Below are 26991 nucleotides of genomic sequence, written 5' to 3'. Positions count from 1 at the left end.
TCGGTTGGTTGGTTTGTTTGTTTGGTGTTTTGTTTTTTTTTCTTAAAGCAGGGGATTTAGAAAACCTGTAAGATTAGTGGTGGGTGAATTGTAACAAATGTGTAATACTGACTTTAGGCCACTTGATTACCTGAATCTAATAGGTAGATTATAATAGAAAGTCTAACAGAGTTTTATATCAGACAGAAGAAAGCCAAGAGGGAGGTTACAAGATTAAGGCTGATTAAAGGATGGAATACAAATAGTACTTCTCAAAAGGACTTAACAGGGATTCAAGGGCTGGCAGAGGCTGGTGGATATCTGTCATCTTTTCAGAGAACTGCAACTTCAGGAGAATATTGGCATTTAGCAGCCACAGTATTCAGTACTGGCTGTCCCAACACACCTATTTGTCCTCCATGTGCCTTAGCATATCTTATAGAGTATCTTTTTGATAACCAGTAGTGCTTAAGCATAGCTACTCTACATTAAAGCGATCTGGTACTTTTTTATGAGAATTGGAATAGTAGTGGTTGAGACACTTTGGGAAGCAAGAAACTTCTAGGAAGAAAATTCCTGAGGAGGTATTGTTTCAGTTGTCTGGCCATTCTTACACTGTGCTTAGCTGGCTGTTGGTTTATTTGCCATATAGAATCAGATGCAGAACTGTGGAGGCTGGAGGGGGGACACAGTGCAGGCTCTCTTGTTCCCTCCAGCTCAGGGACAACGCTGAGGATGTAGCTTCATCGATGGAAACAACGTATCTCTGCAAGCATGTCTTACCACTTTCTTCATTTTTCTCCTAATTTTTTTTTTACTTTTCCATACTGTGGGGTTGCAATGCAGCCCTTTAAGCCTGAGAAGTACCAGTACGTTCCATCAGAGCATTAGAGTGAGGGCCGGCAAGACGCAAACACCACGGCCGTTCACTCGGGTTGCGTTAGGGGCCTGGTGCTGGTGCGGGTGAGAAGCCCCGAGCCCTGGCCGCTCTCCTGGGGAGACTCTCGGCTCTCAGCCTCCGCACCGCACCCTGTTCAGCGTGTTAGGAGCGGCCCGTGGCGCTGTGCCCCAGGCCGCGGGGCGGGCCCGTCCCGCTGGCTGCCGGGCCCGGGAGCCCCGCCGGGGCGGGACGTGCTGCCGGCCTGGGCCCGCGGGCGCCGTGGCGGCGAGATGGTGGAGGCCTGGTACATGGACGAGTCCCAGGAGGACCAGCGGGCGCCGCACCGGCAGCGGCCCAACCGCGCCGTCAGCCTAGAGCAGCTGCGCCGCCTCGGCGTGGTGTACCGCAGGGTACGGCGGGGTGCACCGCAGTGGGCACGGCAGTGGGGGTACACTACGGTACCTCGGGGAGCCGCGGGGCCGGGCCGGGCCGCCCGCAGAGGGGAGGCAGCCGGGCCGGGCGGCCGGGGCAGGCACCCCGCGTCCTTGTGGCGGCTCCGCCTGCCGCGGCCGACCCGCCCCGCCACCTCGAATTCCCAGGAGTGCCCTGAGTTCTGTCTTTAGCAATGGCGTCCGAATGATTTTTTTTTTTTTTTTTTTTTTTTTTTCTTCCCAACCTCCTCTCCCTATATTTTTAGTTGGATGCTGATAACTATGAGACTGATCCATGCCTGAAAGAGATTCGGAGAGCAGAAAATTATTCTTGGATGGATATAGTGACCATACATAAAAACAAGCTGCCAAACTATGAGGAAAAGGTACGTGAAAGTTTGCTTTCAGTGCGGGTTTCCGCGCCGCCGCCTGCCGCGGGAGCATGTGGCCAGCGTGTGACACCTGCACAGCCCAGCGGGACACGGGGATGAGGCTTCCACGTCTCAAATACATCCTGTACCGAAGTCCTGAACGTTAAAAAAGAACTTTTGCTATTATGTTAAAGATAGCAGAGGTCTTTTGCTTCTGTAGATTGCCTTCAAAGGTTTTGAGGATCATTTCCATCACTGTCGTTTCAAAACTGAGATTCCTACCAGGAAAGTTCTGCCAATGCTGACCTGTCCTCAGAGAGCCTCTCTGGGATGAAAGCAAGTGGCTGCCAGCTGGGCCTGGGCTTTGAAGGCTTTCACATCCTCATGGCTGCTTGCATAATGCATCTTTTTTAAGTGAGTGTTAACCCCATGGAGTTGGAGGGATACATTCTTTGTACAAGAAGACTTTTTTTACCTTGCAGAGCTTGTACCCTGACAATTTCATTATAGCTCAGCACTGTTCAGGTGAGCCTCCTAGAAGGAACTTTCTCATCCCAGCCTCCAGGTGCTGCTGGCTTGCTGCTCTGACTTGAGGACAGCAACCCTATGACACTTTCATATTTTTATTAAATTTCGGTTTACCAGTTTGTTTTAAGCCCATTGTGTTCTTGTGTTTCTGTTTTGATGAGAAGGTGAATTAGGTAGTAACTCTTTTGGTAGATGGCCTGGGTAGCCTCTGTCTGACAGAGAGATGGGCAATTCTTTACAAGATGTAGGGTCTTTTGCTCATCATGTTGTGCTGGATCACTTCTGACTCAAGGATAGCTTCACAAGTGTGGCTAAATATCATCCAGACCTGAGCAGGTGGTGATGGTACCTGGCATTTCACTGCTCACTGTGCACTAAACATCTCAGGTCTCCATTAATTAAACTTTTAAATAAATGTATTTTATATTCTGTGCATGTTTTATATTCTGTGTACGAAGAATTCACCATTCCAGAAAAAAGAGGATGTTGTTGCCTCTGTCTTGCACTAGAGAGCCTGAGCTGGGTCTCGCTGTGTGGGGGCAGGCGTGACACACTCTTTACATCAGATTGCTGTAGATGGGCCCTGCTTGGTAGTAACTGCATTTTCAGACAGTGGTAGTACCCTGTGCAGCCAATTCAGCTCTAGTGTAAAAGGGAGGGGATAATCTGTGGCTTTGTTTTGGTGCTGTGTCGGGGGAAAAAAGCACAAAATGGTCAAACTGAGCAAGCGCAAGGACCAAATCCTCCAGTGGGAAGTTTTACTCATCTCTCTTTCAAATGGATGTGAGCATTACTGTTACTCAGAGTGGTTAGATACAGCTAGAGCTGCTGTTTTCTTCTAAGAGGAGTTCCTGCTTTCCAAAGGAAATGCAGGAGCCTGCTTAGATGTGTCCTGAGACAGGGGCTGACTGGCTGGGCTGGCCTGGCCGTCTTAACCATGTTGGTCTCTTCTGTTAGTTAAAACAGTTACCCTGTGAAAGCCTTTCTTAGCTTCTCTGTGTTTCTACCAGATTTCTTTGCAGTTTTCCCATGTTCAGTAGTTTTACAAACTATTTGCTATTTCTAGATAAAAACATTTTATGAAGAACATTTACACCTCGATGATGAAATTCGCTACATCTTGGAGGGATCTGGCTATTTTGATGTTCGAGACAAGGATGACAAATGGATTCGGATTTCCATGGAAAAAGGAGACATGATAACACTTCCTGCTGGCATATATCACCGATTTACACTGGATGAGAACGTATGTTGTTGTAGATTACCGTAAATTTTGATGACGAATCTGTGTGAATATATATCACATTAGTAACTACATACCCTTAGACTTGGAGTTCATTAGCAAAACATATTAAATATGAAGGAGGAGATTGAAAAATACTAAATAATTCACAGCATCTGAACCTTTCATCTCCAGGTCACAAATTAAGCTTCTCCTTCTCAGCTGTAACTGTAAGTCATTGCCACGTGATATCTGTGGCATATCAAGCCTTGGGCTGTCCCTTTCACAGTTGCCCCAGCTGTTGGTTGAGGTAGACAGGGTGTAGATGAATCATTCTGTATTGCCTTGGTGTGTATTTTTGTGGGGATAAAAGAGCCTGCCTGTGTCTAGCAGTGATATTTTTCACAAGTGTTAAATTCACCTTCAGGGAAAGAAGGATTTAAGGGTCCTGAGGCACTACTTGCAACTGCTGTATGCTAGGCTGGATGCTGGCTTCACAGCTGGCAACCTCCTTTGGAAAGTCTGATACTTTTGTCAGGGGGAGTGTGAGATTGGCATTTAAAGTCCTAGTCTGTATTTCTCTTCTTGTGAGCTTTTACAAGCGTGTTTGTAACCTTGGCATTACCCCTGCAAACACATGCTGTCTCCTGTGTGGTGAAATTGCTTCTCTGGGGAAGAGAATGATTTTGAGAATAGTTTTGTTTTGAATCAGCTGTCTAGATAGCAGTGTTCATACATGTGAAAAGGGGAGATACTGCTTTGGTGAAAAACCCGACTTTTCCCATCTGTATCTTGAGATCCACGGTGAATAAGCGATATTTACTATTATCTATTCTATTACTATTACTATTCTCATTTTACTATTCTCAGGCTTTTTCTTTACATAGACATTTCTTTACAAAATGTCAGGGGTTATGGTTGAATCCCCAAGGAGTCTTAAGTGTTTGTTTACTTCAGGAGCTTTAGTCCAGAAGTGCCATCTTCAAAGTAAAATCTTCAGGTGCTTCTCTGCCCTGGCATTTTGCAGCTAAGTTCTTTTGGTACCTAACTTTATTCTTACAATTGCCGAGCACGTGGGTGTAAGATAATCATCTATCTGTGTTTTACAGAATGAGTAGGGTCTAAGTCTATAGCATAGTGTACAGAAGAGGGGAGTTCCTCATAACCCCATGGTTGGAGCACTTCTGCAGAATGTAAAATCCCATTTTCTGCTGCCACAGCTGTACCTTGCACCAGGCATACTTTTGGTTAGCTGGTGTTTGAGGCTGTTGTTTTTCCTGTTGGAATCTGGAGACCTTCCACTTCCTGTAAGCATTATTTTTTGAATAGTTTATGCACTCCCCATTCACTTTTTATGGCTGTGACTTTGATGCTTCTGGTATTCCCCAAAAGCATCGTCTAAACATCTTGGCTACTCTGGTTGCTGCTGTTTAATTGAGCAAATAGGATTTAAATGCTGCACTGCTGAGTATTGTGGATCCAGTGCAAAAGGTTTGCATAAGAGAGGATGGTTTTGGTTTCCTTGAAATGGGGAGAAGTACTGCTTCTGCCTGAACTAAAGGCGCTGATCATGACACAGTGTATCGCTGCACAGGTCCCACAGTCTTCCACTGCAGGCACTGAGAGCAGGAACAGCAGTATAGTGCTATAATTTTCTGGAACGTGTGAAGCTTTCAGTCCATCATGAAACAGTTCCAAAAGTTTCTGCAGAAGTGCAAGTGAAACCTTAACTTTGGAATGAAGATCCCTTGAAAAGGAGCTCTTAAATTATTTGTCACTTCTTGTTCTTTGGCAGAATTACGTGAAGGCAATGAGGCTGTTTGTTGGAGAACCCGTCTGGACTGCATACAACAGGCCGGCTGATGATCTTCCTGCTCGGAAACAGTATATGAAGTTTTTGGCTGAAGAAGCACATAATGGTGTCTGAAACCTGACAGGTGGAACATCCTGAAGCCAGAATCATCTCTCAGAATAAATATGCCTTGTTGTTTTTCACTGATTAAACTTGTATTTACACAGGAAATTGGAATCACAGAATCATAGAAAAATTTAGATTGAAAGGTCATTTGGAGGTCATTTAATCCAACTCTGTGAATTACTATGCCAGTTTTAAAGCTAGACCAAGTTGCTCAAGACTCAGAATTTTGGAAGCCTCTGGTGGTGGAGGTCCCACAGCCTCTCTGGGTGCTGGTTCCAGCACTTAGCTGCTCTCATGGCCAAGCATTTGTCCTTCATGGCCGACTCCGTGGTTGCAGTTGTTGTTTACTTTCCTTTCACTGCATGTCTGAGAGAGTCTGGCTCTGTCTTCTTCACAGTCCCTGCTCTAGTAGGAAACTGTAGTTGGGTCTCCCCTGAGCCTCTTCCTCTCCAGGCCGCACAAACCAGTGCCCTTGGCTGGGCTCCCTTCTGTTAAATAAGATGTTCAACATGTTTTCCTCTAGTTCTGGTGACTGAGGGATGTCACTTGGAACTACCTGATAGTTAAACTTCAACCACAGACTGTTCTGAGATCAGTCGACCTGAGGTTCTTCATCCACCCAGTAGTTTGTATCCTCAGTGAGGCTACAAGGCTGCTCTGGGACACACCACTGAAAGCCTTACTGGAGTCAGGCTGAATGGCACCTGTGGTGTCCCCTCTGTCCCAGAGCCACTGCCCCGGCAGTAGGTGTCAAGCAGAACGTGCCCTTGATGAATTGGCATTGACTGGTTGCTCCCCTTCACCTGGTATTTCTTGTGCTTGGAACACCTTCCATAGTGGCTTATTCTTTAACATTCCTGGGGACTGAAGCAGGGCTGAGCAGCCTCCAGTTCCCTAGATCTTCTTTTGTGCCTTTTTGAAGGTGGCAGTATTATTTACCTTTTTCTGCCCAAAAAGGTTTTCCTGATCTCTGTGACCTTTCAAAGATGCCGGCAGCCTTGCTGTGACATCAGCTAGTTGCATTTATAGTTGCTCAGGAATCCATTTTCTAACCGTTTTTTCCTTGGTATTTCTGGCAGGTAGAATTGCAAGAGGTGGGCTACATTAATATTCATTTTGTTCAGAATCTATGCTAATGAACTATGTAGGATTCTGGTTTTAATTAAAATAAACCCTCTTTCATTCTTGTCTAACAATGTTCATAAGATAAATTTGTATAATCGAAATTTTGGTATGTAGGTTTCCAAGTTCTGCCTTGGTACATAAAGCTGTGGTTTTCTCAGTAAAATGTAGCAATTTGTTCTTGTGAGTTATTAATAAAATTACTTTGACCTAGGTATGTTGATTTTTTTTGTTTGTTTGTTTTTAATTTTATTCCTTGTGCTGACATTTAGGTCCCATTGAACAACAGTATTACTGTAATTATTAATCAGCTTTTATTCCTTGTCCTGGCATTGATTTGTTCTGCAACATGGCACAGATCACTGACTGTGCCTCAGTTTCTTGAGCTGTGAGGGAGAAGAGCAGGCTTATGCACACTGGGCTTGTTTTCAGTAAATGCCTTTTGCTTACACAGGACATGGAGCTCCCCAACAATGGGCACGGGAGCATTTTGCTCTTCTCCGTGATGGATTATGTCAGCTGGGCAGGTCTACTTGCTCCAGCTCTCAGTGGAGGATGAGCTGACTGCAGCCTGTGTGCCGATTTCAGCCAGATAGAATACATGCTCCTGCTTTGCAGTCTCCTAAATAAACAACTTGAGAAGGAGGTAGAAATGGCCCTACCTGGGTCTTCCTAATGTAGCAGATGATGGAACTTTGCCACTGTTCTTTCCTATGAGCGTGTACACAGCCCTTCTTTAGTCAGTAACAGTGTTTATCTCACTTTGTATCAGCATTACTGTTAGCCATTTCTAGGTGTTTTATTTCTTTGTTTCTGAAAGAGAAGTTGCAATTTTGAAGTGAAATTGTACAAAATTTACAAGTTGGAAAGGATGAGGAAAAAAGTCATGTTTCTTGGGGTTTGGGTTGCAAGCTAGAGGAGATGTGGGGACACAGCTGACCCTTCAATCTGTTTATGGGAGGGGGAGCAGGCACAACCCACACATGCAAAATTGAAACTCACGCAGCTCTCCATGCATCCGGGACTGGCTTTTGTGCTGTGGTCCATAAGCCTGTCTGAAAAATCGGTGTTAGGAGCAAATAGGAAGTTTAGCTATAGTCAGACACACCTAGGGGAGGCTGTGCTGTGACATGTGCCTTACTGGCTCAGGGATTCGTGTGCCACTTGTCTGAAGGGGGCACTTGAATATCCTCTTGTACAGCACACTGGGGCTTCCTGCTCCCAGAACAAACTTTGGGGATTTTTTCAAGGTACAGCTACAGGAATAAATGACAGTTATTGCCTGCAGCAGATTTTATTCCTTTGATTTATATGCCACAGAAAATTGGGTTTCTGGATGTGAAGTAGAACGACTGCTTTCTCCCGGTGCTGGTATCAGTCCCTGGTATCCCATCTAATCCATCCCCCTTCTAAGCTTTTGTTTCCTCTTTTATTAACAGGAGCCAAGGTGATGCTGTTCATTCCTCCTATGGGCCTTTCTGTTTTGATCTCTGCAAAAGGAGAGGTGGGGCAGCACCTCAGGAACCCCCCCTTGCAGAGCAGCAATCCCCTACCAGGCTGGGGGAGCAGCCAGGAAGAGAGAGCAGGTAATGCATTCTCCTCGGGAGAGATTTACAGTTTGGAGCACTGATGAGGGATGGACAGTAAAAGCGGCTGCTCACAGCAATTGCTTTCAGCAGCTCGCTGATGTAGGATGTGACCTGGGAAGGAGGACTGAACCACCTTGTTTTGTTGCCTCTCTGGAGGAATATATAGACTGGGTACAGCTCCCATCTCCTGGCTGTCAGAATAACACACGATCACCCCATTGGAGATCGTTCATCATTTTCATAGCACAATGCATTCTGCTGCTGAGAGGTGGCAGGGGCTGCGGGGGTCTGACTGTCAACACCTTGGAGTCCATGCCCTTTAGTGTTGTAGGTGTCTTTGAAAGGGTGAAAACTTTGCACTCTGAAAGTGGTTTTTGTCAGCCAGGAAAAAAGCAATTTGGGGCCGGTATAAAGATTCCACACCTGCAAAGAGGTTATGTGGGAAATTACAGTGGGAGGAAACAGCTGGGCAGAAAAAAGAAAAGTTAATATTAATAGAAAACAAAGAGAGCAGAGAGATGGGAGGGAGAGCATGCCATTCCTTTAGATGAAAATGCAGTTTATTTTCATTGTGATTTTTGTGTTTTTTTTCTTTCATCCCACTCCTTACCACTCATCCCCCCCCCCCCAAAAAAAAAAAAAAAAGAAAAAAAAAAAAAGAAAAAAGAAATTGATTTTTGGTCCAAAAACATGGTTCTGTTTTACCACAGCTAATGGAAAATATTGGTATATTGATGTAGTATGAAAATTCATGTAAGTAGTTCCAGCAACATCATATTGGCAGCATTAACTCAGGCACAAGAAGTATTTCAGTTTCTCAAGGATTAGAATTAAAAAAAAAATAGGAGAAATGTGCTGAATTGAGATGCTTAGAGTTTTTTGGTGCCTATGTATTATTTTCTGCTTTAATCCAAACTTTCCCAAAGGGGCATATACCCCATTTTCTCATGAACGTCTTGAGAGCTTTTCTGCAGGGGACTCAGTGCAAACTGTGGATGGACAGTAGGATTTTTAATAATTTAGGTGGGCAAACTGGTGGCTGCGCTTCCTTGTTAAATGTCCTGGGGCAAGTTTCTTTGGCTGAATTTTTTTAATGAAAAGACATTTCATGGGCAGTTGGTAGTTAACTAGTAACTTCTACTTGTGGGGGGCCTAAAAATAGGTGAAGGGAAGTGCTGCTGGTGGTCAGTGTCTTGCCCTGGGCTGCCTGAGAGCAGGGGCTGTGCTGCTACCTGCAGCTGTGGGAGCTGGTAGCTGCCTGTCCTGGCTGCTGAACTTGACAAGTATAAATCTTCATGTACTCAGAGAATCGGGTACTAGTGGCAGAACAGGCACTCTCCTGCCGGGTTTCTGGTTCTAGGAATTAGCTTCAAGTAGGAATTTATGAGAAGGGACAGTTTCCTGACAAAGGCAGTCATTTGATATCAGCTGGCAAACACCAGTACACATAAAGACTGAGATACAAGCTGAGCACTGCTTTTAAGAATATTTCTTTGTAGTTAATTTGTGGATTTAAATATTTGGCCAAGCTGTAGACCTGACTTGTGCTATGCTTGAATATGACATCATTTGTTTGGGAGTCTTTCCTGAGAAAATGATAGAAATTCTCAGATTCCCTCCCCTACCAAATAGGGGAGGAAGTCTGAGAATCGGGTCACTGCCAGTTGTCTTCCATTTCCTGAAGCCAAGTAAACTTATCAACTCATCAGGGAATAAATTGGTGTTACTATTTAAATATTCCTGGCTTAAAGATGCAGATTTCATCTGATTTACTGCACTCATTGTGTTTTACAACTTGACTCCCAAAACATTTTGTGTGGTTGCAAAAAGGTAATACTCTGCTATACCTGCAATTTGAAAAACCTATTTTTGTGCAACTGAGTCACTAACTCTCATTATTTATTAACTGTATAAATACCTAGACAAGGCAAAGAAGCAAAATTTCAGAAACCAGAATGCCTGGGGAAAGATTCAGCAGTTAAAGGACTGTGAATCTGTTTTAATTCTGGCCTCCCCTGCTGCAGTTCTCTCTGGGATACCTGCATTAATTTTGTTTCATTCTCTATGCTGCTTCTCAGAGTACCAATTAAAAACTGTTGTGCCTGTCAATATTGGCTGGTAGAAAATTGGGCTGGGTATGCTCTGGGATTGCCTTTGGTCACAGACACAGCTCAGAGCAGCCAAGCTGAGCTCTGGGCTCTGGTTTCCCCTGTGATCACAGGCATTTGAGCTGGGAGAATTTGATTTGGGTCCACCCTCAGGCTTGTTTTTTTCCCCAAATGATTCAGGTAACTTAAAGCTGACCTACTGTTTATGGGAAAGAGGTGAACTGTCCTTGGTGATGCTGTAACAAAACAAATGGTGGAGCATAAAATAGTGGCCAGGTTATGCACAGCCTGCTGCCCCAGCCTTGGGTGGGAGCTCAGTCCTGCTGCCTGCCTGGGAGTGCATCCCAGAATTTGAAGTACTTGCTCACATCTTGCATTGCAAATAGTGGGTTTTTTGGGGGGGAGGAATAATTGTTGTGGGTTTTTTTCTTCTAATAAACAACTCTAGTTCTGCATCTTTTTACTTCAGTTTTTTTCAATTTAGTACTGACAGTTTTGACAGTTTTTCAAAGCCAAAGAGGAACCCTCTTCCCCCTTCCTTCCTTGCCTCAGAAAAGTAACACCCAATTTTTTCCCTCTTTGTGGGAAAATTATAAACCATTATTGCTACCTTTTGGGTGGATTTATTTTAATGACTCTCATACGTAATAAACATCTGCAGATGCCCAAATCTAGGACAGAAAATCTACATGTCTATCCAGAACAGCTTGGAAAGGCAGCACCTATGTCGTCCTCCCCATCAACATTTTTCTCTTCCTCCCCAAGATCAGGGTTGTGACCATCTTTCACACCTCTTGAAGATGAGAATCTTTAAAATTGTAATCCCCAGACTGGCTGGGAGGACTAAGTGGGAAAGCAGCTTTCTGCTACCATTTCCTGAAAGTTAGTGCTGGGCCTTGTTTGCATCCAGCACTACAGAACTGCTGTTCAAATGCCAGAAACTCTATGCAGGTTCCTACATTGTGAGGTACCTCACTGGTAAGATAATTCCTTCCTCAATTCCTTTAATTAATCCAGTAAAAAGCAGGATGGAAGACGTGGATGGCATCTTCCTTTGAACTCCTATAGGTATGAGCTACTGGATAAACTCACTTTAACATCTTTAATTTCCCTGGCCTCTGATCAGGACAGCAGCAATATAGGTTGCTGCCTGAGCAACCTCAGAGAAGCTGACCTTGCCTGCTGTGGTTCTGCCTGCCTGAAATAATCTGTATTTGATGCTTCAGTCCCATTTTGCCACGTTGCTTGGTAGCAAGTTGAAGCAGCAAGTGAATGGGTTTCTCACTGCAGCTGGTGATGGCAGTACCACACATCCTTCATTCCTCTTTCAGACTGCAGGATGTGTGGTACTCCAGCACATGTGATTAAGCACATCAGCTGACATACACGAGAGACATAACTTAGCTGTGCACAAAGATCATACCCTGCTTATCCCCCTCTCTGGATTTACCAAACACCTGCAGCAAAGGCTTCACAGAGGGGCTGTCTGTGTACCTCTTATTAGGCCTATAGTGCAGAAAACCCAGCAGCCAACTCAAGCAGCGTGCTAATTCCCAGCACATCCTTGTGTTGAAAGCCTCAGGATGAAGATATATCTGAAGAGGGTGTTAGGTGGCTGGGTGAGTTCTTCCACCAGGTCAGTGAGCTCATCCAGCTTGTGCAAAGCACTCCTGCTAACATGAAGGATGGGGGAGATGAAGGAATGACCATCCTTTCCACTAGACTGGCTGAAGTCCATTGTGGAGTTTCAAGCATGGCTGCATATGCCTTTGGGGAACACTCAATGTGTCCAGTCTGAAAACTGAGGCACCAGGAAAACATCAGTGACCAGCTGGTGAGGGGATGCCATTATCACCTGAACTGCAGTTAGGTATTAGAAGTGCCAGAAAGATGCTTAAGTTCTTTTGAGGATTATAGTCTCTGTGCATAGAGTAATTACCTGAATGTCTGAAGTACAGCTTCTTTTCTCCTCTTTTAATAAAAGAGGGAATTTAAATGCAAAACTTCTGTTAAGGAACATTAAGCTTTAAGATTTGAATACAACAATCAGTGCATTCAGGCTCTGCTTTCCACAGCTTTTCTCACTTAGCCAGATGACATATGCATGCTGTGTTTTAGAACTGAGCTCTGCCCTCATTTACACCAGGAACCCTCATTAAATTCAGCTGAATTCATTGAATTTAACAGGATTGCCTGGTGTAATTAATGTTTTGAGGACAAAGTTTGTCCTTAACTTTAATGTTTTAACATCATATAGAGAGCATTCAGATGTGTAACGGGCAGAATTTAGGGAAGTCGAACACTTAACTTGTATGTATGTCACATCCAAACCATAAAGTGACATTGAGTCTTGCCTGCATTTCATAAACAGTTAACAATTTGCATACATCCAGCAGTGATAATATGCCTTTGCATTTAAATTTTAATTATTCTGTAAGTCTACCAGGATGTCACTTGTTTAATGGCTCGCTGAGCTTAGAGGTCACCCAGTCCAAGTCTCCTCTAATGGCATTTTTATCTGAGTAAAAGCTTATACTAATAAGAACACAGCAAACATGCTGAAGTAAGACCTATGTAGTAATACACACAAATTAGAATGCAGAGACATTTGGAGAACAGGGGATTTTGTTTTCAGAGTGTTTCTTCTATAATGGTTATTTGACTCTGGCTAGGATAATAAATTTTTATTCTCTGCTGATCAGAATACAGACTGTCATTTACATGTGCAGTATCAGGCACTACAGAACCAAAAAGGAAGATTTTTACTGCAGCTGTAAAGAGGCAAGTGGCTTCAGCATGCTGCTGCTGCTGGATTATGCTGCTTTCACTTAGCATTGGATCAAATGACACTTCTGAAAGTGTAGGCAACAGTACAATAATGCAACAGTACAATACGACTCTTCAGCTAAATGTGTGTGAATCACTTTTGCATTATTTTACATATTACTGTAAAAAATATTAATGGGAATTACAGATAGCTTGGGTTGGAAAGGACCTTTGAAGCTCACCTAGTTCAACCATCTCCAAGGGCATAGACACCTTCCACTAGAACATGTTGCTTAAAACCCGTTCAGCCTTTGTCTTGAATGCATCTAAGGATGGGGAGCCTCTCTGGGCAAACTATTCTAGTGCCACACCAAGAATATTATTTTACTTATGTCCAAGCCAAACTTACCCTCTTTTAGTCTAAAACCGCTGCCCTTTGTCCTATACTCCATGTCCTGGCAGACTGTTCACTGCTTTCAGCATCTTTGAGAACAATGGTTGTCACATACTAGGAGTTCTTTTTATCTCCAAAGAAACCCCATGCCCAAGAAAAGGGACCTATAGAAAACATACTACCAGAATAAAAAAATGAGCACAGGGAGCAACATACCTGATCAGATTAACAGCTGTAACAAAATGAAAATCACAGTGATTTCAACTCGGTTATCAATGTAAACTGAGAATCTGTCCAATTATTGTTAAACCTTGTCTAAAATCCTAGCAGCAATTAAAACAGATATAAAACCTCATAAAGCATAATGCCAATATAACTACTTTTAATTTACTATCTTAATACTCACTAAAGTTATGTAAATGGTGTTTAGGCCCAGCTGAAGCAGGTGGTGCTGAATATTTCATTTTTGAGTTTAGTAGTGGTACCTTAGGACAAGTCTACCCAGGTGCTGCACAGGTTTAATTCAGATCCAGCTGTTCAACCTACAGGCCAAGTCAGAAACAGAAATGCCAAGTGCTTTAATTTTTTTTCAGTTGATTGGTACACAACTAGCTGTTGTTTCAGTGTACAAGTATGGCCTGTCTAACAGAAGTATACTGTAAAAATGGAGCAAATTCTGTTTCTATATAAGCTGTAGGCTTATGCCTTTTCAGGTGATAGCAGCATCCTTATGTCTCTGCATGTCTAGACTGAGAAGTTTTCAAACAACCTGATTTTTGAGGAGAACTGTTTGGCCCCTGTACAATACCTCCAGATGGACAAGCATAAAAATGAGTTACTGGTTACTTAAAAATAGAGGTGGGGACATTTAAAGGGAGTAAGAATTAATTGATGAATATGGTATTAAAAAATATAACACAGAGAATTGTCCCATGGCAGTGATTTATGACAAGAAACTACTACAATTGCTAAGCATTAAATCTCAAAACAAAAAACCCCCCTATGAACAGATGCATATATTGTGTTCATGTATGAGTAGGAGTATCTGCACTGAATCTTTACGATACAGATGAAGGGAGAAATGTGGGCAGGGATGTAAAATACACTAGTATCACAGTGGTACTGTGATGCCAAAAATCTGTGTTCTGAGGGATGCCAAAATCAATGTATGCTGATACTGCTGCATACATTGCTGGTATCGCATTACATTACTGGTAACTGCCTTGTGTCCTGAACCCCATTTGCTTCCATTCCATATGGCCTAACCTCTGCCTCAGGCTCTGCATCATTTTCCTTGGGAAATACTTCATGCTCTGTGTTTTTGCTTGATAATGGGAGAGGAACTGAACTGAAATCCATTGTGTTTCCACTCCAACAGGCAATGCTCCTTTCTCTACCCAGGAGAATGCCAGAGTAGAGCAGCTTTGCAGAATTCACAGGTTTTAATCTGAAAGATTTAGCAGTAACACAAAACCAAGAAAGTACAGGGAGATCATTTAGCATTGTCCCTCATACTGTGGGAAACTGATACTGTGCAGGACTGTATGACTCCTTCACATGCTCTTGGGTCATGTCCCTGTGCTACTGGGACTTGGACCAGATGGCCTCCAGCAGTTCCTCCCAACCTCAGCCATGCTGTGACTCTGAAGTGGTTAGCAAGCAGCCTTCTCTGACAGCCATCGACATACAAAGGTGTAATATTCAGATTCAGGAGTCTGCTGGGGACAAAATGAAGCACACACAGGTAGAAAGCAAATGAAGAAAGGTGCATTCATAAATTCCTTTCCATAATACACATACTGATATTCTGTCAATAACTCCTAGCTGATTAAATAAGCTCATGTGGCTTGCTCATTGACTACTGAAAAATCATCACAACAATATAAGGTTAAATTCAGTTTTTCTCATAAAAGAATCAGAGGGGTTGATTGTGTATATATATATATATATATATATTATAGTGCACTATAATGAGGAGTAACTGGACAGTAACAGACCTGTAGGGATGAAGCTGGCTCGAAGTCAGCACAAAATCTTTGCAATGATAGGTCTGTTAGAGATGACATGTTCTGTAGTAATGCCACTGGATATTCATAATTTAATAGATTTTATTTCACATTTACACATTAGTGAGAGTATATACAATTTAAAAAATCAGCCTTGCTGGAAAAAATTAGTTGGAAATGATCTATCCTAACTTGAGACACTGAGTATTAAAGCTATCACCCTCTTTGATAGCTACAGCCTCTAGAAGTGCCTGCTTCTTCTGCATACTGCGAGATGACTCCAGTTCATACATAGTAGTCAGGTTGAAGAGGACACTCTCGTGTAGGTAGTGTTGAGGGTCCTGCTGAACCATTCCTTCCAACTGCCGGAGGGAATCCTTCAGTTTCCCCAGATAAAGAAGACAAACAGCAGCATTGTTGTTAGCCTAGTGAAAAACATATTGTAAATAGATAGTGTGTTTAGAAATAATATATATATGTATATATTTACAAGTGATGAGAGAGAAGGAAAAGGAGTCCAGCATGTGCAGTTACAAAATATTTACTGCATGCTAAGAATTACTATTCTGCATGTGTGCAAAACTAAAATACATTATCAATTATATAATGCTATCCTTTTCTTCTTATAATTCTCAAGATTTACCCTCTCCCAGTAGCACCTGCTGACTTCTAAGACATGAAACTCTAAAAGACAGTTTAAAATTAAATATAAATAGTATAGGACATTAGTCAGTTAATTCTGAAAGCAAAGCAAAACAAAGTTCAGAAAGCCCATGAGCCTCTACATGCAGTCATTTTCACAGATTTTTTTTTTTTTTTTAATTACTTCACTGTATTTTCAGAAGTGTTTTTCTCTCTCTCTGGCTTTCATGAGCAACAGGAAGATACTTTCTTAATCACAATGGCAACCACAACTGACTTCACATAAATCCAGCAGATAGAGCAGTCTAAATACATCATAAATGATCAAGTCAGGTTCCATTTTCTTTACCACACAAAACGGGTGTTGTGAGTTACTGAAAGACTCCAACAGTACAAAGTGATATACCATGTTTAGCAGCAGAAACTTTCATATTTTCTGAAAGCTGCAGATAAAAGAAGAACATGGCCTTTTAGAAAAAAATATTTTTCTGTCCATTCAAGAAACCTTACTGATCTTGTGTGATTTATAATACACACTATTTTACAGCCTGCAAAATAATGTAATTCCTGTGTTCCTTAAACTCAGTCCCTTCAGTCTGTAAATGGTCTTGGAGCAGATTACTGGGGGTAAGCTGTCTGACTTCTCCAGAGCACGCTCATATGACCATGCACTGCAATCTGCCAGATGTAGGAAACCCAAAGGTAAATGAACAGATCTTTGATCTCAGCTTGTGACAGGAACCCAAGGCTCTGATATGCAATGTGTTAAAAATGTCATGTTTAAAATTACAATATCCTTTCAATGCTGTGTGAAATCAAGTTAATTTTATGTATGTTGGCAGCTGACGTTTCTTTTTCTGAGATGCAAGTCTATGCTAAAAACAGTGAGTGCAAAAAAAAGTGCTTTTGCAAAGATCCTGTAAAAGAAGAGTGTCTCGGAATTTCTACATGCATGCCTAAGTATTCACGCCCTTCATACAGACTGGTTCTTAATCTCCCATCCCATTTTCCATCTTATCCTTATGTATACTGAAAACCTTTTGGCACACATGCCACATCCCATTTTTCTGTAAAGCTCTGACCATACTCTGGGTACTAATTAAATCCATGCATGAAGTATTACCAGAATAATTTAAGTGTTCATTATATATGTAGCAATTTGAATATTTACCACAGCATTTGATGAGTCGATCCTTAAAATTTCTGTGAAAAATCGATGAGCTTCTGCAAAATTATTCTGACCAAGGTGGAGAAATGCTCTGGAAAGTAAGTGACATATAAATGAGTTCTCCTCAAAAACCCAAGCTAGTAATACATTTAAAAAAGAATGGACACCATTTTTTATTTTTCCTGTTACAGACATGAGAGTTTCTGACATTTGTTCTTCACAGTATGAAGGAGATGCTGATTTACAGACAAATGGAATGACAACTTGGATTACTCAGCCATTATATTTTCTGCCTATGAAAGCAACAGTCTTCATTGTGTTTTTATTAATTTAAATGCAGACACTCTCTTCCTAGAATTATTTCTCTTCATGAAATCAGCCATATAATTTTCAGAGCACTTTAAAATAGTATCTTCTAAATATATTAAACCAATGCGCTAACCATTGCAAAGCGAGTCCCCCATCACACAGCTCGATTTATGACACTGCGTTTAAGCATACTTTGAAGCTACTGGTGGTACTTTCCTGGCAGATCTGATCATAGGATAACTGTCCAGAATAACTCCTCTCCTAAGAGTTATTTAAGCAAATGCATATTGAAAAAACACAGTGAAAATATGCAGTGCCTGAAAGAATGAGAAAAAGCTTTGTGAAATCAGAGATCTCCTGAGTCTGCATGCCATTCAGTCTCACTTATGAGAGATGAAGTCCCATAGAAGAGAGAAAGAGAAGAAGATTGTCTCAAGGGTGGTTAAATGATCACCTTGCTGACTTTCAGAACTACATTTTAAGAAGTTTTACTTAGCTATTAAATTATCTACCTGTTCATTAAAACCATAATTTGGCTCTGTAGTCCATCCAATTTGTGAGTCACTTTCTCAACATCTTGAAAATATTTTTCTGCAGTTTTTATGTCTCCAATCTAGAGAGAAAAATCATAAGTAAGTTACCACAATAAGAAGAAAATAGTTACATCCTGATTATATCTTACAAGGACACAAAATCATATATAACATATCAAAGTCCATTACCAATCTCTTACACCACGGTGACTGGGTAACACCTGTTACCAAACAGTGTATTTGAAGAGCCACATTAAGGTCATGAAAAGCACCTGAAAAGCATGTGCAGTTTGCCCAAGGCAATTTCTCAGCTGCAGGCTGTGGAGCAATCATGGACTGTAGGGCAGGGAGGCCCCATACTCTTATTTAGCTCCTTTGCTGTAACTAACTCCACAGTTCAAAAAAGTAGCTGAAAATGAGAAAAGGTCATAGTTACTTCCAATGAGATGGGGTGTTAGTCCACAGGAAGGGAAGACAGACACCAGTGGCCTTGTAGGTAGCACAGGACCCACACCAGTAACCCACAGCCTCTGGGTCGCAGCCAGGCGCCACAGGACGGCTTCAGTGCATCACACCACACGTCAGAAAACAATTACAGTACAATGGGCTGCTGAGGATACTGGGAAGATGGTCCATTTGCAGATTAAAAAGCCACCAAAGAGTGAGTTGAGCAGGATGAAGGAATGGGAGATTTGAAAACTGGCATAAAGAAGTACAGATTTGATGGGGGATGGAATGGGGAAGAGGATTTCTAAAAATGAAGGGGTATTTCACCTGCAGATATGTTACATAATTGCTCTTTGAGATGGAAAAAATACTTGAAGAAGGCCACTTATTTGGAAAAAAAAGTTAGCAGCATATTTTTCAGGCTGGAGAGATGGAAGAAGACAAAAACTTACTAATGGGTAAAATCTATCAGAATTTACCAAAAGGAGTAAAATTAAACTAGTTCAGAAGCATAAAGCCATGGAAACCAGGCAGTCCTCAGGTGGGGAGATTTCACGGGGCCCTCAAGAGTCCACCCATTTGTTTAAGAACACTATGAAAAATGTTTGTGACAAATGTGTTGAAGACTCCTTAATGCTCTCAGATGGGGGATATTACACACCTGAGTCTTACTAGGAAACTTAATCCAGAATTCTTAAATTGCCCTAGCATTAGAAAATACCTTCTATCTTATTGCACTTTTTACTTCAGCTTTTTGTCCTGTCTGTAGTGGTAGGCTCTTTTTCAGTCTTTTGAATACTTGAAATTTTTTTCTTTCCCATCCAGAATGAGAATCAATTTTCAGGCAAAGCAGTGTTTACCCCTTTCCCACAGATAGTGCTTTCTGGATTCTCTGAACTCTCTCCTGTTACTTCACATCCTCCCTGAGTGCCCACATAAGAATCCACAATCCAACTGATCTCTCACCAGCAGTGAGAAGCAGGAATCACTTTATGTTTCAGATGTGAATATGAATTTTGCTTTTACGCCAAGTATCTGGAAATCCAATTTGTTTACCCTTCCTTTCTACAGGAAATAGGCTTGTTGTTGTTTCTCATTTTGTATTTGTATATTACTCCCAGGTACTCTTTGGTAGCATTTTGCCTTTGCTCTTTGAATCACAGCCAATTTAACATTTTGGCTTCTCAGCTTATCACGATTAGTTTGCATTCTGATCCTGCCCTTCATACTATCTGTACCACTCCCAGCTTGGCATAATCTGTACCTTTTACAAGCCTGTTTCACATTTCATCATACAAGTGCAACCTAACAAAAAATTACAAACACTACAAACCCTATGTCCTAGGGTGACTTTATGATGCTTATATCCCCAATTGTCTCTTCTGTTTGTTCTGTGAATTCTGTGCCTTTAAGACTGGTTCTAAGAGCAAGGAGAAGTACTGAGTTTTGAGAGAACTGCCTGACTCCTCCACATTCTTCTGCAGATGGGGTGTTCGGCGGAGGCTTGGAGAGACCGCAGAATAGAGATCTTTTTGCTTTAGTTAGTTTCAGCTAGGTAGGGCAGAGAAATTCCGTGGACTGTTTTTTTTTATTTTTTCTTGGGACTGCTTAAACCTGCTCTGGACTGAAAACCCAGGGGAGCACTGGGGGCTGCACCTGCGGCCCACCGGGGCCTGGAGCTCGGCATTTTCCAGCAGCGCCGGAGGGACTGGGACTGAGGAGAGACTGAGAGAGAGCCGAGCTACACCCACGGCAAGGACTTTCTCAATTTGCCATCTCACTTCAGAAGGAGAGGTTTGTTTCATATTATTCATTCTTTATACTTGTATGCAATTTGTTTGCTAAGTAAAATAGTTTTTTCCACTTTTCTCTGAGGAAGTTCTTTCCCGGACTGGTTGGGGGGAGGAGCCATTTGGGTTTGCTCCCCGGAGGGAACCGAGTCAGGGCTTTTCTCCCAAATTTGCCCTAAACCAGGACACCCTGAGATCCTTGAGGAAAAGATCATCTAGCAAATCCTTAGCAAATGACTTTCCAACTGCACTTTTCAGAGACAGCAAACATCCACCCATCTGAAGGCTTCGTCTACATTTCTTCCCAATTTGCTTACGGGAATATCACAGTGGCAGTACCCAAACCCCTACTAACACCAGTAATATAACAGATACTGCTTCACCTCTAACCATAAGACCTATCCCTTGTCAACATAAGAAAATTATTCTTCTTCATGTTTAGGAGATGACCCAATTGAACACTGCAGTCAAAGATGCAACTGTCCATCTACCAAGCATTTCTGGAATACTCATTAATAGTATTTTCTAATGAAACAGATGCATTTCTCCCAGATGTTATGTAACTGAACTCAAAACAAAACGAGTATTATTAATTCTAAAATACCATACATTCAGTTATAATGACAAAGGATACAATTTCTCTATATAAATCCCACTAAAGATGTTAATCACCAAGAAAAAAATTATGTTTAACTAGAGGATAATGCTGGCAAAGTGTAAATGAATTTGTCCTTGAGTATTTTTTGCTTGGGAATCCCTTAACCATGAGAACAATCAATTTCTAAAGCAAGCTACCAGTTTGCTCTCGTGGGAGCTTGATGAGTCCAAATCTAGTATGCTTTGATACTAATCACACATTATTTGTCATCATGAATAGTTCAGATTTCTTAGCAGTATCTTGTATCTTCTCAGCAAACATGCCAAACTCTTAAATCTCATTTTTCTCACAGCAAGGAAACAGTTTACTTTTTAAAACTTTTTGGTGGGAAAGATAATTTAAAAGAAATAACTACTTTTAATTAGTCATAAAGTAATTTAACCAATTTAAGTGGTCTTTATCACTTATTCACTTACCACTTTATCAGCTTAGTTCAGAAGTATGACTTCAGTATCTAATAATAAGTAGCACATCAAATAAAAATGAAGATTCTACTTCATTTCAAATAATCATATTCTCTAACAAGGACCCTCCAATATACTATGTGCTTAACTTTGTTGTTGTCTGGAAACCAAGATTATTTTTCTTCTAGAATTTTTTTTTTTTTTGCTTTCAACTCAGTTTTGCAATTTATTGCAGAGGGCAAGGTCAGGCAGCTTTTAAAATTTTTTCTTAATGTACTTACTCAAATGGAAATTTTGGACAGGTCAGCCAGTGAGAGCTACACAATATATACATAGCTCTAAGAGACTAAAATGTATTTGCTGTTTCTCTATTTCATGTGAATTTCTGTTTTACAGGTGAGGTGACTGCTAAGAAATTACAGTCCTTATGAAAATTCCTTTGTGATAGCCTCTGTCTTTTCCTCCATTCTGCACTTATGTAATTCTCATTTCCCACCTTTAAGGCAACAGCCAAAGGCCATACATCAGATCTATACTAAGGAAGTCTGATGTTCCACTTACATATGAAGATAAAGAGGACAGGATCCCTTAGACTAGTTAGCTCAATTTAATTAAGAAAAAAGAAATCATATCAAAATAAATAAATAAAGCAAAATTTTACATGTTAAAAAGGTTGCAACTTTTTTCTGTTAAACTCCTGAATTACACTTTACTTTATTGCTTTGTTTCACAGGTGTGATGTCTACTGTCAAACTGTCTGTGACTCATAAGCAACTTGAATGTGGCTGCCTTACGCCTCTCTTGGTAAATGTTGAAAGTTAGCAGCACAGTCTGAGGTTATTTGGGAATTACTACTTGTTTTTGAGAAGTTGTGACATTTGAGTATGAAAAAATTGGTTTTCTGTTTTACCTGCAAGACATTTTATTTTTTTTTTCCAGGGAGTGCCTTGTCAACAGTGCACACTTACCCCAGTGTGATCTTACCAAAATGATGCTACCCAGGACTGCAACACATTTGTCTTTCTTTAATTCAAACAGCTTGGGTTTGATTACCTGGACAACTATTTCTCTTAATATATCAAATTCTTGCATCTATTCCACCAGTACCGCCCCCAACACAGCTGAAAATTTTGTCACAGAAAAAGACAACAAGCCAAGCAATAAAACCTTAACTCCTTAAGGTGCCAGAAGAAAGGAAAACATTTTCATTTAGAAATAATATTGTTTTTATTATTTCCATCTAGGTCACATGAAAATATCAAGGAGTTCTCGTATGCCCTTTTGCTTCTTATGGGCCCTTTTGCTGTATCCAGATCTGTCTGTAAAATCCCTCAGAACTGGAGGCCTGTTGTCACAGCCAGCATTGTGGAGGTCAGTGATTTCAAATGACTGTGTAAGTTAGGAGATGCTTTCCTCATGGGAGTGAAAATTTCTCCATAGTAAATGGAATGATAAACAGACTTTGGATGTGGCATCAGGGCAGACACTCTTGTCAGAAAGGCAGTGCCAGTAACATACCCAGTCATTTTCCCAGTAAGACCACAACTATGAATAACTTGTATTTTCTTTAGTATTTTGCATATTTACAGTACCATTCTTTCATATGCATAATTATTATGTTCCCTATTTAGGTAATAATTAATGCACACAGCCAATATAATAAAATTGCTCCACAGTGATGGAGATCCACTTTAAACTAGAGACTTTCAAAGACAGACATGTCTAACATATTGTGAAACCAGGCTCCAGCTGAGAACTGAAAATCCATGATTGAATTAAATGACATTCCATGATTTCAAGCAAGCAATGTTAATAATTATCTATTACAAATAAATTCCTCAATTTCAATATAATTTTAGTACACAAATGTCATAAATAAGATCATTTGTCAATACTTGACAATCCAAAATTAAATTCATCATTAATAATAAAAGTAAGTATGTTAGAGAAGGGAAGTTTGAATTATCAGTATCAGAAAAATGAAAAAACTGCAAAGAACTTGTGAGATACTAAAAATAAAAAAATCAGATAGCTATTCACATGCATTCATTTTAAGAAAAATAAAAATACATCTCTTTTTATTCATCATTAAATACAGTTACATAGACAATTATGATACTTTTCTGTATACTGTTTTTTCTTTTAAGGTGCGCTCTCCTGTCTTCTCAGGGATATGATCTAGACAAAAGAAGCACACTCTTAAATTTTTTCTAGGTTAAGATGGCAGTTAGACAGTGTCACTGAGAGTTGCATGCAGTCCGAGGCAGTGAGACATGAGATTTTTAGTGAAATTCTGTCTCACTGATGTCAGTGGGAGTTTTACCCTTAGTTTTAGGGAAAGCAGAATGTCACTTTTTGAATAAAATACTAGCATAACTTTCTACAGCATGTTGTTTATTAATGCACTTTTAATACTACAGGTGCTTCATATTTCCTAATTGTATCTAATATGACATGGTAGAAGAGTTTTTGTTTTCAGCACTGCCTCTACAATTTGTACATGTGACCTACAAAAACAGCTATAGTTTTAAATGCAATGATTATTCACAGTGTAGCTATTAACAGCAGTACTACCGAGCAAATTTAGAATAAAATGCATACCTGAAGGAAAATCCTTCCAATTCCACTCAGCAACTGAGGCTCTTGCTGAGGGTAATACTTGATGACAGAGTGGTAAGCATCTACAGCCAGCACGTAGTCCTAAGGGTGAAAAGCATACAATTACGTATTTAAGCTCAGAATACTTCAGCCTTTGTGTCACCTTCTTTGTAAAGACATATTCCAACAGAACTAAAGTATTTGCAACTTGTCAGTGGGACAGAATTTCTATCAATCACAGGAGGCACTAGTAGCACACTGCATTAGTATTTTCTCAGTTATACTGGAACTGCATACACAGGGGATTTTTTTTTTTTTTTTTTTACAGGATCATATTCTTTTTGTATCTAAATGCCACAAACTGAAACTATGAACATTTACTTTTCATCTTAGATAATGATTTAGGATGAAAGTCAAGCACCTTCTGTGTGACTGGGGGCATACATACTTGAGAAGTGTCTCATGTTCCAAGTATGTGTGTAATTTACATGGTTTAACAAACTATATTCCAAAGCTTTGTGAGTGCCTGTGCACATCCTCCTGTATAAAACATCACCTGACAGAAACTGCAATTCCTGCACACCTTCAGATGGCAAACTAGCACTACTAGCAAGGGAAACGACATTTTCCCTTCCTCCACTCAAATTGTTGGGTTTTTTACTGCGTAAAAGCAGGTAATCTAAGCAGAAAACGTATTTGGGCTAAAACTAGGTGAGCGGAGGACTGATTCTGATCTCCAGAAAGCTTTGCAAGTGACACCACGTCTGCACGAAGGCCATGCTGTCAGGGGGCAGCATTGAGATCTGCCTGCTCAAGATGGAGGTATACCCTCCAGCTAAGGATCAGTGACAGAAGATTAAACAAATGGGTCCCATTTCCCACTGGAAAGAAAAGCCCACGTGACTGGTTCCTGCAGTTCAGGTGATCCATGGTTAAACTGCAGTAATTCAATGACCTGGACAGGACGTGACTTTCAGAGCCTGGCCACATGGTTTGGCAGGCAGAGGTGAGAGGCGCTGCCCACGCTCTGTGCTGAGACAGGCTGTAGCTGTAGGAACGTCCACTGGCCCAGGGCTGTGCCAGCCTCAGTTGCTGCAGCTTGGAGAAACGTGACCAGAGGCAGAGAACACCTGCCTTTGCTTACAAGGGCTAGGCCAAGCAAAGGCTGAGGACTCTCTGTGCTGTAACACTTTGGTGCTTTCCAACAGTCCTGACCTTCAACTTAATACAAGAATCATGGTGGGCATTACAAAGCAAAGGACAACAGAATAATCTTACAAAACTACACAGACACCTCGGGATACTCTCTGCCCTACCATTATTCTTAGTCAAATTATAGTACTCATTTAACTTGTCCCTAATGTGATCACAGCTACTAGTAAAGGTTGTTTTTCTTCATCTCCTGCTTGGTTTGAGGAAGTAATGTTCCCCAAGTGTAATGAATTTCTTCTCCTGAGGATGCACTTAAAATGAATAAACTCTGTATCCAGTTCTCAGCACAGGAAACACATGAACGTGTTGAAGCAGGTCCAGAGGAGGGCACCAAAATGGTCAGAGGGCTGGAAAATTCCCCAAGAAGGAACACTGAGAGAGTTGGGGTCGTTCAACCTGGAGGAAAAAAAGGCTCTGGGGAGACCTCACTGCAGACTCTGAAATGGGTTTATATATTAGGGCCTGTTATGATAGGACAAGGGATAAGGGTTTTAAACTAAAAGAGGGTTGGTTTAGACTAGATATAAGGAATGATTTTTTTATAACCCACTACAATGGGTTACCCAGAGATATGGAGGATGTTCCATCCCTGGAAACATTCCAGGTCAGATTGGTTGGTGCTCTCAGTAACCCAATCCAGTTCAAGAGGTCCCACCACATGCAGGGGTAGGTTAGACTAGATGACCTTTAAAGGTCTGTTCTGACCCAAACCATTCCATTTGAAACATATTGTTTCATACAATCAAAAAGCCAAAATAAGTCTTTGGAGTTCGATCTGTATATGAGAGAAATTACATGTCCATGTAGGAGGTAAGTTAAACAGCCCAGGAAAGCCCTATGCAGGACTTTCTTTTGCAAACAACTTGTATACTGTGGGTATAATGATTAATTCTGAACAATTAATTATAAACATTTAGAGTTTATTACAATTCTAATGTGCCATGACAAGTTCACACTTATTGGTAATAAAAAAAGTTCAGAGGAAAACCAAAATGCCACATACGCAACTATATTTATTTAAATGCTGCTGTATTTATCATTCACAACTCCAATGTGATGAAATTAAAGCACAATTTTTCAATAATTTATGATTTGGGAAAACTTCAATTTTCATGGCAACAGTTCTCAGTAAAGGACTTAATTGATCATGGAGTATGACTGTGTCAGACAGGCATAAAAAACTTGGAATAGGGACCCTTTGATCTAGCTCTAGAGGAACCCCAGCCATGATTGTAGTACCTATTAATTCTTTCAGGAGTATAATCTACTAAATCTGGAGGATTGTCTATGACTGTGATTTTTATCCCTTCAAGCATCAAATGTGGTCACTAAAGAAATGATTTTCTTGTATCAAATTCTGTGGTCTAAAGCTGCCCCTTACCCAGTGCTCACTCTTGTGCACAGTCTAAGGCTCTGGTTATACAACAAAGATGCACAGCACAACCCTGAGGGATCGGGGCCCTGCAGTCACATCCCCAAAGTGATGCAGAAACAACTCCCAGGGGACCATGCAGCAAGTTGATAGAAAAGTGCTTCCACCAACTTAGTTTACAGCTTAGCATGAGCTGACAGCAGAAAAGCCTCAGCCACAAGAAGCTGCATGAGTGGGCAGTGTTTGCACCACCACAGCAGCACAGGCTCCCTTGTGCACATAGAAGCCAGCCTTGGTAGGAACAAGCAGCCAAGTCTTAAGAGGCCCATGCTGCAGGGGCTTCACGGATTTGGCCTAGTCAGGGAAAGAAATCCTCCTCCTTTTCTGCACTCCTTATCCTTTTCTCCAATATCATATGCATTACAACTACAAATACATGAACACTGACAGCTCCTGAAACATGAGACTGGAGGTGAACATTAAGAGTCTATGCATTCTGTTGGTGGTCACTGCACCCTCCTTCCATACAACAGCACAGCACATC

The 26991-nt window shown here is 41.2% G+C and overlaps 2 protein-coding genes across 4 annotated transcripts in view; one reads left to right on the top strand and one right to left on the bottom strand.

Moving 5' to 3' along the window:
- The first annotated feature begins 1106 nt into the window (after positions 1-1106).
- ADI1 (acireductone dioxygenase 1) lies at positions 1107-6664 on the top strand. The gene is made up of 4 exons (XM_040060552.2): positions 1107-1269; positions 1557-1676; positions 3256-3435; positions 5207-6664. Exons 1-4 carry the CDS (start codon positions 1150-1152, stop codon positions 5336-5338), a joined length of 552 nt encoding a protein of 183 aa, XP_039916486.1. The 5' UTR covers positions 1107-1149; the 3' UTR covers positions 5339-6664.
- An 8734-nt stretch (positions 6665-15398) lies between these two features.
- Positions 15399-26991, bottom strand: part of TRAPPC12 (trafficking protein particle complex subunit 12) — a 52461-nt gene continuing 40868 nt past the window's right edge. For 2 of the 3 annotated variants that reach the window (XM_040058078.1, XM_040058079.2), the window contains exons 9-12: positions 23867-23965; positions 17946-18046; positions 17128-17215; positions 15399-15739 (exon numbers count right to left, since the gene is read on the bottom strand). In XM_040058078.1, the coding sequence (XP_039914012.1) occupies positions 15497-15739; positions 17128-17215; positions 17946-18046; positions 23867-23965 (531 nt within the window). In that variant the 3' untranslated portion in view covers positions 15399-15496. The remainder of the gene's footprint in view (positions 15740-17127; positions 17216-17945; positions 18047-23866; positions 23966-26991) is intronic. The other variant, XM_058419658.1, reaches the window with a different exon arrangement.

Source organism: Hirundo rustica, chromosome 3 (assembly GCF_015227805.2).
Source record: "Hirundo rustica isolate bHirRus1 chromosome 3, bHirRus1.pri.v3, whole genome shotgun sequence".
NCBI lineage: Eukaryota > Metazoa > Chordata > Aves > Passeriformes > Hirundinidae > Hirundo > Hirundo rustica.
The sequence above is the reverse complement of the archived record's forward strand: the minus strand, read 5'-3'. Positions and strand labels throughout refer to the sequence as shown.

Bases quoted from the DNA above. Each gene is read 5' to 3' on its own strand.
- ADI1 (XM_040060552.2), top strand. From the start codon at position 1,150: ATGGTGGAGGCCTGGTACATGGACGAGTCCCAGGAGGACCAGCGGGCG. The intron at 1,677-3,255 runs GTACGTGAAAGT...TGCTATTTCTAG, and splicing joins TGCCAAACTATGAGGAAAAG to ATAAAAACATTTTATGAAGA. The intron at 3,436-5,206 runs GTATGTTGTTGT...GTTCTTTGGCAG, and splicing joins GATTTACACTGGATGAGAAC to AATTACGTGAAGGCAATGAG.